Raw genomic sequence first — 13,421 nt, 5'->3', positions numbered from 1 at the left:
GTATTTCATTTCAGCAGAGCCAGAGGAACCAAACCGAGCCTGATTTTGTTTTAAAAAGTTAGACTTTAAAGAAGAGTTCCTCACCAGCAGCTTATCTATTGGGTATTTTGAATTATATTTGAAAAGCCAAAACAAAAAGCTATCGATTCTGAAACATTACCTGTGTTGTTGTTGTGTGGGTTTTTTTAATTGTACATCTAAACAATTCTATTCTTCTATTTGCTCCCTGTAACTCACACGCCATAAGGCATTCTCCAGTCATTACTGCACCATTAATTTTTATATCTTTTAATTCCCCAACTATTATAAAGAGACCCAGGACTGTAGTGCTTGGTTCAGGATGCAGTTCCATACATTCTGAAGTTAACATTCTTGCTCACAGGAAGCATTAGTCTATGTTGACATTTCTGGTTAGCTAATTATTTTACAGCTGGTATTTCTAATAAGAGATTAACAGAAGCAAAAACATACTAATAGTAATACGGCTCTACATAAAAGTCCTCATTTTAACTAACAAATCTAATCTTTCTGTTTACAGAAAACAAATCACTTTTTAAAAGTTGTGTTGCTGAATCTCTTCTCGTCCAGGGTAAGCCTATCTCTGTTTCCAAAAATCACTGATTAGCCACGCAAATTATTAACAGGTAAAATACAGACGGTGAGCATTTCTATGACAGCAGCTTCCTTTTGTCTGCTGCACTCACAGCTACAAAAGGTCTACTACTCAAGCTGCATTAATTTATTAACAGACCCATGCTCTGTGTAGTCTTGCTATCACCACTTCACTTCCCTTTTCTGAATTAGGGAAAGGAAGTCAGTCACAAGATGAAATTCTAAAATTTCACATTTTTCAAAGTTATAATCTTGAATACTCCTGCTCAAACTTTCCTAAGCCTTCCCCTTGTTTAAAAAGGAAGTTCTAAAAAAACAAATTTTAACTTAAAAATTAAGTTAGCCTAAGCTTTCATAGCTTAAAAAAAAGCAGTTGTCAATTCATATGAAAACTACAAAACTGTCTCTTTTTACCAGAATTTTACTTAAACTTAGTTTGGAATGAAGAAACCCAAAGATTGTCTCAGCACATCTAGAAGTATTGCAGATATTCTCAGTTGCCCTATATAATCTGCCATCTACTTAAGATCCACTGACTCATTTAAAAAGGATTACAATAAATCAATCGCATTCTGTCTGTGCAAAAGGCTAGAAACCAATGCAGACTAAATGACCGCAAAAACACGAATTTTAAGAGAAATAGGTAATACTCTACATGGTAACAAGTAATTGAAAAAACTGAGTAGCAATAGAGCTTTGATACAGAACATGAGACTTCCATGTAAGTGTCTACAAACATTTAAGGACCATATATAAAGATTTAAATGTGTATGTTACTTCATAGTCTTTGACCAGTACTTTCAGAACATTGTGCAAATGTCAAGGGCTGAAAGCAAAATTAAAGCAACATCAAAAAGACAGGGAATATGGAAAACTATTAGAAAGGGTCAGCAAGCCACTGGCTAACCAAGCCTAAAACCTACAAGAAAAACTACTTCCCGACTCCCTGAGCACAGAGCAGCAGTCATCTGACTTTGGCTATGAAATGCCTTAGACTGCTCTACCAATTTTTAACAGACTACAGATAGAGTCATCCCTCCTTCTTCTAAAGGAGTCTTGTGCCTTTGCCCACACTGAGCATGCAAGTACCATTCTACTACTCCACTTTCCCTACATACGTGCACCATAATATTTTACACACACAATTACACACCAACATGAAGAGAAGCTCACAGGAACCCTTTGCTCTGATAAGAGGTAAAAAAATTGGGGGGAATACAGGAAGCATTGAGTGTCTCAAGCACACTTCCAAGAACTCTGTATGAGTTCAATCCCAGAGGAATTAAAGAATGCATACTCTGAGACTACAGTTCACAACTCAAATAACTTTGCAAAGAAACTAATAAGAAATCCAGTCTGATGACATCATCATTCACACTCATCATATTACATGCCAGCACTTTTTGCTGAGAGATTCAAGAGCTAAGAGTGGAACTAAATTTAAACTACTAGGAAGAATGATGCCAATTTTCCTTGTCTTCCACAGAAGACTTATTTTCAGCAAGCTTCACTGATTTTTCCCCCACATGCTTCTCTTTACCCTCCTGCCTCAAATACTCTTTAGCCATTTAAAGGTACCACAGTGATTAAAAAAAATCTAATTTGGGTCACAAACAGAACATGTTAGTCAATTTTCTTGTGAAAATGCATCTGAAGAACACTGGACAGAACTTCATACTCTTTTAATCCCAATAAAGTTAAAAAGTTAGCATTAACTTAAAATAACTTCAATAGTCTAAAGACTGCAGGCTCCGAGCTGAATTTTAATAGTGCACTGTGATAGTAGTATGTACATTATATTGGTCATCCCACTGATCTGTAAGTAGCAGTTATAACCTCAGTGTGCGTCATCCATCCCTCCGTGCCCCCTGTTTGTGAGACATTAAATTGATCATCCAATCAGACCCAAAAATGAAAGTTGCAAAAAAAAAATCAATTTAGTACACTATTGCTTATGGTTGAACTTTATGTACTAATTCAAATGCAGAAACCCCTACATCATTTATCAAATTAAATCCAACTCAGTAGTCAGCACACTGCATGGATATAGTCAATCTGTAGTGGAAATATTTGCATATCTGGCAGGCCTAGAGCATATATATATTTTATATTATGCTTTGTTCAGCTGGGGCTAGCAAACACCTATCACCTACAATTTAGTGATCGTCTAAATTGTTATAGCCTCACTCTTGTCTGGACAAAGTTTAGTTTAATACCTTCATAGAAGAGCCAGTGTGCCAAGCTTCCCACTAAGATGCACATCGGAATACCAGGTACTCACACATTTTCAGCATCTCTGGAACTAGGCTAGTCGGTCAGTGTTGCAAAGAATTTAACACTTTACAAAATTATTTTCCTACTGTACATATTGCAGCAATAGCTGGCACTATTTCTGTAGTTTCAGACAAGACTTCTGAGTTCCTGAAAGACACTGGAGACTTAGCTATTACATATAAGCAGTTGCTCACATAACCTGGATGCGAGATTTTGCATTAAGAGTGCATTATGAACTTAAGCATACACAAGCTTTAGAGCAAAGCCAGATCCTCAACCCACTCATCTAATCAGCCCCTCCCTAACTTTCATTCTCAGTCTCAGCTACTATGGAGACACCCTGTGAAACAAACCTGCCCTTTGAGCAAATAAAAGGTGTGGCCATTTTAAATGGCCCCAAATTCCTAAACTCTAAGTACTGAAGTAATGCAGTCATTCTTGCTCTGTAGGGTAGCACACACCCAAGCCTTATGAGATACTGCTCCCAAGTTGCAACTTAACTATTAGCAAACCTTGAGTTTTTGAAGTCATTAGGCTGGAGCAGATAGGTTTTTAGTAAAACTTTGTACAAATACTATCAGAAAGAAATATTGCCCTAATAATTCAGGAAAAAGAAGCCTTGAAAGAATATTTTGTGACAAACCTATAAAGTGGCAAACTGAACTTGCAAGTTCAGAAGGAACTCCACACTAATTCAATCTAAATTGTGATTGCATAATAATCAGAACTGGCTTTGGCAAACACCAAGCAATCATTACCTCAGAATTACTAAAACACAGATGCTGAAATAAGCACAGAACTCTACAAGAGTCTTAATACAAAGCTTGAAAGGGAGAAAAAAAATACCCACACACCGCACAGCTACACCAGACCCATATAAAAGCTGAAGTTAAACGATGCCTCTTCTTGCTAGTTTGAGCAGATGACAAATGGGGCACCAGCACATCTACATTTTCTAGTCTGACAACAAATACTTGAAATAGATGTCACTGACTTGGAGACCACAAAGGGAGTCAATCTCTACATTTGTGAGTGGCAATATTAAAAGGATTAAGTAAAATCCATGCCTGTGAAATGCCTTGCCATTTTTTAAATCACCACAGTTGACAGGCAAGGTAGGCCTGAGGTTCAAATACATAAAAATGGGTTAAGAAAATATTCTATCAGCTGATCATTTTCTGGCAAGTCTCACTCAATTTCATTTTCATCAGCAACAGAAGCCATAGCTCATTTCCTTTCTGAGTGCAAGCAATTTGAGCTAACTGCCACATTAAAAAAAAATGTTTAAGATATGATGCAGAGAAACCTTTTTACACAGGTCTAATAGCTGATAAACCTGTGGTAGCAATCTTGCTTAGTACCTGTGCTTCAACTTCTGTTAAACTGAATTAAGTAAACAGTTTTCATAATCTACTGGAAGGTTTACCACTTGCCCCTGCAAAAGGCAGTTATCTATAAATTGAAGACACAGGTGTATAAAAGCTGATTGTGTGCCACTTAAATCTAACAGATTAGACAGAGCTATTTGCCAAATCTGACACAATGCTTGCCAATAGGTTCTAGCATCCGTATCTTGTTGAGTACATGTGGCTTACATGTGTGATCATGCCTGTTACAGAAAGACCACAAGAGCCAGCTTGTTGCAGCCTCTAGCTAAAGCCATAGGAGGGGACTGGAATTTCCTCACAACATTCTTGGCCTACTGCCTGAAGCCATAATTACTGTTCCCATGGCAAAGATCCTGGCTTGACCACAAATCACTTCTACACAGTCAGCCTGTATCACACTCTAGCAAACCTTGTTTTAAAAATTAACTTCTCAAATGCCTCAGAAGCACAATGATTTTCTGTAAATGCATCCTTCAAACAGCTCAGCTTAATCAAAACACTACAGGATTATTGAACACAACCTTTTTCCAGCAATTTTTATCTATAAAATGCAACAGTACTTATAGTTAAAGAATACTTTTACAGCTCATACACTTTCTAATAAGTCAGTCCTGCTCAAAGACCGTTACAGCCTAAAGAAATAAAATGATACTTAAGCAAATTAGAGAAAAGGAAAGGAGATACTGAGAGAGTGAACTTGATCAAAGTACTTAAAAGTAGTAACTGCAGGGGACAGACCTGCTACCTTAGAAGTCCAAATACAGTGCCTCCATCTTAAGGCTGAACTTCCTTCCTTTTCAGATAGTAACGAAATTACAGGAAAAAAGAAGTCTTAAATCATGTGTTTCTAATCTGCAGGACATTCCAGAAGACTAGGCATCAAGAGCCCTATAACAGAATTGTAATGTGTTTCCTAGGCAAACTCATACACTTTAAACTGAAGAGCCTGAGGACCAGGTTAAATGCAAAGCCCTGAAATGGCTACTTGGATTACCAGCCTGATAAAAACAAGACTACCGGACATTAAAGTGCTTTAGAACTAAACCATGAGAATATTTGGGGAGTTTGAAGACTTATTCTTAATGGTTAAGTTACAGAACATAAATATAGCAAAGATCTAAAAACAAAGAATGAAATCACGTGTGAGTACCTGTAATAGGTAAACTACGGATGGGAGAAAATGCTTCAAGAAAGTGCCAGTATCCTGCCTTTTAAACAGCAGAATTAACTGATACATACTTTCACAAAGTCTTTAACTTCAAAGTTAGACTGTAGCAATATGGAAAGCTTTACCTGAGGAAGGCAACTAAAGATACCACTGTAAAGTGTTTTTGACATTTTATTCAACGATGTTTTCTTAAGTTACAGGCACTTTTCTTGCTTGTCCGAGATTTCCCTGGTTTTGGGACATTCCATTTATACTAACAAAACAGTTAAAAAGGTTTCCATTATTCTCTTATTAAAATGCTGCTTAACAAAGTACATCGAGACAGCTGACAGCTTTTTGGGACTGTAATCCTCTAATACCTTAATAAATTGGATGGAGTACTGTTTCTGCCTTCTTTGTACATACATGATATGAATAAATTTACACTTCAGATTAAAGACAGTCTTCCAATTCAACTCTGCATGCCTTTCATTTAGGAGCTCAGTCAGCAAGCTCTTGTGAGCACAGCTTTTGGAACGGACACTAGCAAGGTAGTTCCATCCCCAGCTGAATCCTCTTTCCATTAGTTTTATAAATTCAACAGACCACAAAACTGTAGTTCCACTACATTATTTTAAATTATTAGGCAATTATAAAGAACATCTGCCTCTGAATAGAGGGGGAGAAAAAACAGTTAATCCTTGAAGTGATTTCAGCGATGCCTGAGGGATGAGACAAATGATGCTGGAAGGAAGAGAGCTCTATCATTGAAATTACTTCAGCAGGGTGATCACTGAAATGTTTCTGTGACATTACACAAACTTTCTTCTGCAGTCTCTTCAAACTATTTATTGGAAAAACCCAAAGAAAAGGGAGACAACAAGCAAGAGCAACAACAGAATTTTAGAAGAGCTGTAGCCAATGAGGTTTCACACTCTGTACCAAGAGAAGCATTTTTAACAAGTAATGCATACATGGTTTGATTACACATCTTTTTAAAGCAATGAAGAAAGCCTGCATGCCCCCCCCCATGCAAGAATCTTGCAATCAGATGATCTTCAGTAGTACAGGAAGAGCAGGATATAGGCCAACCAGCTGTACACAAGCATGTACAGGATACAGGCATGAATTCTTTACTTTGTTACTAACTGTGAATCCTATAAATAGGATTCAAGCTTACTTAAAGCAAAATCCATGACATGCATAACATCTTATAGCAAAACATTAAAGAACACAACCTGTATTCGATGAACTACACTGGCATATTCAATATCTTAAACACAATCAGATACACAGCTATTTTGAAAATATTTTTAAAACTTACCTTTGAGATGATTCAACTTTCTTTTTTGCTTCTGTCACTCTTTAAATTTTGATTCAGCTTCCTCAAAACCTGCCTGTCTTTCTTGACAAGAATCCTCATTTTTGATGCACATACCTCTTTCACCACTCTCCACCCTACTGTACAACTAGGGTAAGAGGAATTACAATTCTGTCCCGTGCTACAGGATTTCTCCCAGTCCCCATTTTAGACACCTTGACTACACTCTTCTAGGTGACTGAAATCACCCTACAGATGGGAGTGATGAGGCATGCAATATCACATCCTGAAGCTTTCCAAGATTCAGAAAAGACTATTAGAGTTTCAGAGGCTTCCTGGTCAAGTTCTTTAGTTATGTAAAAGAACTTCTTAAAACTGCAGCAACTTAAGATTACACATTGTTATAACTGACTGAGGGGACTTTTATCTAGATTAATCTGCTTACTGGAAGATGTCGTATGAAACTGTCCTACAGTGGTCAAGTGATGGCTTAGTCCAACAATTATCATGGCTTGATTAACTATTAACCAACCTGACTGTCAAAACTCAAGCTTTTCCTCTTTGATGACAAACTGATCTCCCTCTTGCAGATGGTGGTCTCAACCAAAACCAGACACTACCATGTCACTAAGATTTTAATTGAAATCTCAGACACTGATACTAGGAAACACTAGAATAACCCATCCCCTACAGTTGTCAAACAGATCCCCTCCATTTGTTTAATGCTTCTCAGAAACCCCAAAGCACTAACAAACACGCCTATGCCTACAGGAGTCACATCTAATTTTGTTCCTTCAATATTAAAAACTATTTGCTGTCTAGGAGCAACTTCTCTAATGCTTTTAATTCACTTATGCAGATTTAACAGAGCTCATACTACACAAGCTCAACTCTACTTAAAGAATTAGCCCTATCACACATTGCATCAACTCACCAGCCTCTATTCAAGTTTCCACATGCAACTCTACTTCATTTCTGTGTTAATAACGAAGAAGCTAACATAGAATTCAGGCCATGAAAAAAGTTGCCAGATTACTACTTTGAGGGCTCACATTCACACATACTACCTAATGAAAAGAACTTACAGGGCTGAACTTACTGTAATCCCAATTCCAGAACATTAGCAGCAATGTTCACTAGGTAAAATAATAAACTTCTAATACATGAAGGAGTGCCAGTCTATACTGCACATTCCAGTTTAGCATTTCACAGGAATGAGCTTTTATCCTGTGAACACAACAGCCTATTACCATGCACCATAGATAAGGAGGCTCCTGTCAGCACTTTGAGTTTCAGGGCTAGGTCTGCACTTTCAAAACCCGAGACTAGAAGGGTAAAGGTCATATTTACTGTACTTGCAAGAGATAAAAATCAACAACTAAACACTCTTGATTTTTCATGGTACAAGAATTTTTGACATATAACTGGAATAGGTATTCACATTAAAAGAGTTCCCAAAAAAGAAAAGACCAACATTTCTCCACTGAGAAGCATTGTCTGGTATACAAATAACAAGCATGGCTTGATATTTTTGTAGGGGAAGGGCTGTTCCTAAACGCAATAAAGTTCTTCTCTAACAGTCGATAATCAATGTCCAAATGCCAAGAGCTAAGTGCTGAGCCATAATAAAAGTTTTAAATGCACATGAAACTAAGTTACCTTCTAGTTAAAATCAATTTATGTGGTACCAGAAATAACCCTTTAAAGCTGAAGATCTACATTTGGTGAGGCTAAAACTAAGTCAGATGCTGAGCAGTGTAAAAAGAGAGAAAAAGTGAGAAGTGCCTACCTTTGTACCAACTGTTATATCTTGGACAATGCTGTAGAAAAAAGAAAGAAAAGGATTAAAAAGTTAGATAGGTTTGCCACAAATATCCAGCATAGTTTACAGTAGTAAGAAAAAAAGCAAGTCAAAGTGCACAGTTGTCTTTGCAAGTGAGCCAAGGACAGTTTATACAAAGAAAAATTATTAGATGGTGATGGTGGAGACCCAAGACCCAGCAGTGCTAGAAAACTGCAGCCCTTTTCCACTTCCTATAGTGGAGCTTGCTCTTTTTGCCAGTGTACCGCAGGAAGGGGGGGGGAGAACCAAAAAACCCACACAGTTAACAAAGCCTAGCATTCTTCACAGGAATGCAAAGTGATTAGAACAGAACCTTTGCCCTAGTCAAGGGCAAAGTGTCAAAGAGTCAACTCCATCACCAGCATTTGCTTCTACAATTCTTAAAACACCTATATTTAAAGGAGTTAAAATAACCTTTGCTAGGATGTAAAGGGGCTATCTCTAGAGAAAATATCAATTTAATAGCGAAGACTAACGCTGTAATTCCACTGGTACCACAGATAAGCAGCAAAGATCAAATGGAGCTTGGACTGTCACCTCAACCGAATGCAAGTAGCCTGGGCCAGACTTACAGCAGCCCTTCAACTATGCTAACATCACTGGAGTTAGTCCAATGCCCGTCCAACAAAGGGCAATTAGGAGAGCAATGAAGAGGTCCAGGCAACTCCCAGACTGTGGTATGCCTGTACAGAACACTCCTCCACTGATTCACTTCTACCTAGGAAAACAAACACTATACTTTTCTAACAGACATGAAGAAAAAAACCCACATTATTAAATCTAGCACATATGTTTAAACCTGTTAAACTGAGACTTCCCAATTAACTGACCAACATGAAAAGTAGTGTTAAGTTATTCTAGTACATGCATCTAATAAAAAGCTTTTCGCTCTACCTCAAATAGCTTGTTAGCCCCTGCCAGCAGCAAACATGATATCACAAGACACATCTACTAGAGCAACTTCTTTCATTGATGAAATCAGAATGACCGGCCTACCAACCTGGAATACTGTAGCTTGGTAACCTTCCAGAGTATTACATTACCTACATATTAATCTTTTTTTTGTAAAGTACTCAAGACAGACAAAGAATTTCAATTATACCCTTGCACTGAAGGTATTTTTTAGAAGCTCCAAATCATGGTAAAGCAGCAAGGTAAAAAATGGAGAGCTAAAATGATAGGTTTATAGACTTGACATACATATTGCGCTGCATGTTTTGACTCCTATCTTTCCAATAGCTGACATCACAGTCCATAACCTCAGGGTAAAGGATCCAAATGTGGCATGCCAACAGATCTACAGTAACTTTAAGGAAACATGGCAGACAGATAGAAGGCATGGCAGTCATTTTTAAACAGCAATATGAAATCTGAAAGATTCAAGAACAGTTCTACAATTCAAGTGATTTAATGCCAAAATATTTAATTTAGTCCTTCTTTCCCTACCCTCCTACAACACTTCATGATTTTTCAGGGAATTAAATATTGCTCAATCTTATTACTAAATCATTCATGTTTCACCAGCTTCACAAATAAGCCATAGCACTAGTATAAGCCAGCTCAGCTTCTCATACTTCCTCCTCAAAAACCAACCTGCCATGTCATCATAACCCAGCAATTTACAGCTGGAGTTACAGTCTAATCCAATGGTTGCTGCCAGGAAGCTACACGATGGTGGTTTTTTTCTCCAGTGAGCTGCTTAAACATGCTGTATGAGAATGCAGGGTTTTAAAATCCCCTGGTGTCTGGTCACCAATGAAGACAGATGGGCTTTGCTACACTTCGAGGGCCAGCAGTAATGAACTAATTAAACCCATCTGCACACAATCAATTTAAAGAATCATAATCATTTTATTAACACCACTAAATATTCTATAAGAACATATTTCTTCAATTAAAATACATACATTTTTGCCCAGTGATTTTCATAACCTTAAATCTTTTCAACAAAGCATAAAAAGAATGAGGGCTCTCTCCAGTTTCTAAAACCCTCGAACTTACCCCTAAGCAATTTCTCTTACTTCCTGTTCCTCTTGTGGGCCTCATACACAGGAAATGTTTTACATAAAGTAGCCTTAACAGGGGATAGTATTTAAAATTATCCAACAGGAAGAGCTTTTTTATTTGCCAAAAATTGACTCCTGGAATACTACTGTAACCTATTTGATAATGAGCACAACATGAAGCAAGCACCAGTAATATTTAAGGTATTTTTATGCAGTACACTTTCAGTTCACATCTCCGCTCTATAAGCTATTATTTCTTAAGCTGCATTCTCTTGTCCTATATCAACCTCAAATATGGAATTCATACTTTGCTAATTTCCAGGCAATAAAGAACAGGTAATAAAGCATTTCACAAAATTACTATTTATGTGGAATGGGATGTTTCCAATGCACTAAAGGAGAGGGGAAGAAAAAAAAAAAACAAACAGTAATGCCTTTAGGCCATTTTCCAAAGCAGTCTTTCTATATGAACCCCTTGCCCGTTTTAACAAAGAACTTATTCAAAAGAGAATTTTGGAAAACTGTAACTAAGTATCATTTTAGGTTTGAGAAGTAGATGGAAGAGCCCATAGCCAGAGAGGTCACGCACTGCCAACTAGATAGAAAACGTAAAAGCATTTTCAGAAGCAGCTTTTAAAGTTTCAGCACAAGCACAGCTTCCACAGGGTAAACATATCATGTACCAAGATCTTTAAGAGGTAATGAATAATTAAAATTTCAAGACTCATGTGTTATACTCAAATTTCTACAATAAAGTAAGAACTAGTTTATGTGCACAGCAAGTTAGCTTTCCTAGGAACTACACTGAACACGCAGCTGATCACAAACTGATTTTTCACATTAAAATGGATGGCTTCACATAGTGAAGTTTTTTTTTATCTGCACTCAAGTTGAGCAACTTCTTAAAAGCAGCACAGCAAACTGAACTGCATTCGGGACTGTAAGCTACTTTACTTGTAAAAGATCTGATCTACTAAACAAGCTGTTTAAAAAACCGAGTGTGTTATTTTTAAGATGAAAACAGCACTGAAAGCGCACTTTTCAATGAGTTAAAAACCTGACATGTGACTATGCTTAATTGGCACCAGACTAATATTCTGAGGCAAGAAGACAGGAGGCACTAATCTGGCTTCCCATACTTAAGGTTCTGGGAAAATACATTTTATTGGGAGGCTTTTAACAGTACTTTCTTTTAACTACGATTACTGCATTCTTAAAAAAACACACATAGAAATTAGATCACTGCAAAATATACCATACAAGACTAGAGAAACATGGAGACCTCATTTCTGATAGTGTTGCCTTTATAAAGCAGCTTTAAAGTAAACGCTTATGAACCCAGACACCGGATGAGGTGGTGATTAAAGAGAAAGCAATACTGTCCAACATAAGAGAACTGTGCTCTTAAAAAAAGAAAAACACAAAACAAAGCAAAAAAACTAAAAAAAAAACAAAATGCGCCCCTGCACGAGCCAAACAATCACGGAGGCAAGTTCTATCTTGAAGGAGTTTAAAACTGAGCAATAAAAAACAAGGAAGCAAGAAAATAGGTCTGCTCTACTCTTGCTCCTCAAGGGTCTCAGGTAACGCTGCAACGGCCGCTTGTTTATCAGCAAACCCCCCGAGCCCGCCGGGAAGCTTCACAGCCCCACGCGGACCGACGCGAACCTCGGGCTGGCCAAAAACCCGCTCGCAAAATAAAAACCAGAAAGGCCCCCCCGCCGCCCGCGCAAGGCCCAGACAATAGGAGCGAGGCCCGGGAGCGACTCCGCCGCCCGCCCGGGGAGCGCCCGCAGCCGCCAGGTGCGCTCGGCGCCGCCGCCGCCCGCGCCCGGCCAGCGCGGCCCCCCCGCCCCCCCCCCCTCCCCCGGTAGAGGCGGCCGGCGCGCACCCACGCGGCGCCCGCAGCCCGCCCCCGCCCCGCCGGGCGCGCCCTGGCAGCGGCGGGCGGCGGAGCGCGGCGCCGCGGGAACGGAGGGGAGGGGGGGAAGGGCCCGCCGGAGCGCGCGCTGCCCCCCGGGGGGGGGGGGGGGGGGGAAGCACGAGGCACCGCGCCTCAGCGTCGGGGCGGCGGCCGCGGAACAGGGGCCACCCCCGCCCCGGGGCCCCGCGGGCCTCTGCCCCCTCCCCCCCGCCCCGCGCCCTTCCTCACACGGAGAGCGGGGCCGCGCCGGGAGCCCCCTCCCCGCACCGCAGGTAACCGCGTGTCGTCCCCGCCCGCCTCGCCTCACACGCGGCGGCCCGGCCGCTCCCTCGGCGCCCTCCCCCCGCCGGTAACGCCCCAGCCCCCGGCGCGGGTCCCGCGCCTCCGCCGCTTCCCCCTAGCTCGGGAGCGGGTCCGGGAACTCCCTTCCCCAGCCCCGAGCACCGCCTGGCCTGCGCGGGGCCCCGGGCCGGCGGAGACTCACCCGTCCATTGCACACGGAGGAGACCCGTCGGGAACGGAGTGGAGGCGCCGGAATAGCAGGAACGAACCCAACCGCTCCGTGTTATAGACTCACAAAATGGCGGCGCCCCCCGGCCCGCCTCACCCGCGCCAACGTCCTATTGGCTGTCGAAGATGTCATCTTGATTGCAGGGGAGGGGATGGCCCGCCTCCGAAGGTTGGCGCCCTCCCGCCTCTCGCGAAGCCTATTGGCTGTATGCGAGATGAGGGGCGGTGCAAGGCGTCGGCGTGCGATCTGATTGGGTAGGCGCCGGGACACGGTTGGGAGGAGCCATCTTGAGAGCGGGAAGGATGCCGAAATGCCACACTGAGCCACCATCTTGATTGGGGGCAGGGTATGGAATAACTGCATTGGGAGCCATCTTGAATGTGGGCATAGGTTCC

The 13,421-nt window shown here is 40.7% G+C and overlaps 1 protein-coding gene across 5 annotated transcripts in view; it reads right to left on the bottom strand.

Moving 5' to 3' along the window:
* The window catches only part of PTBP1 (polypyrimidine tract binding protein 1), a 32,244-nt gene extending 19,142 nt beyond the window's left edge, over positions 1–13,102 (bottom strand). For 4 of the 5 annotated variants that reach the window (XM_013942406.2, XM_013942410.2, XM_013942408.2 and 1 more), the window contains exons 1-2: positions 13,000–13,102; positions 8,532–8,562 (exon numbers count right to left, since the gene is read on the bottom strand). In XM_013942406.2, the coding sequence (XP_013797860.1) occupies positions 8,532–8,562; positions 13,000–13,007 (39 nt within the window). In that variant the 5' untranslated portion in view covers positions 13,008–13,102. The remainder of the gene's footprint in view (positions 1–8,531; positions 8,563–12,999) is intronic. The other variant, XM_013942409.2, reaches the window with a different exon arrangement.
* Positions 13,103–13,421: the final 319 nt, after the last annotated feature.

The sequence above is a fragment of the Apteryx mantelli genome, chromosome 30, assembly GCF_036417845.1.
Source record: "Apteryx mantelli isolate bAptMan1 chromosome 30, bAptMan1.hap1, whole genome shotgun sequence".
Lineage (NCBI taxonomy): Eukaryota > Metazoa > Chordata > Aves > Apterygiformes > Apterygidae > Apteryx > Apteryx mantelli.
This window is presented reverse-complemented; position numbering and strand designations above follow the sequence as displayed.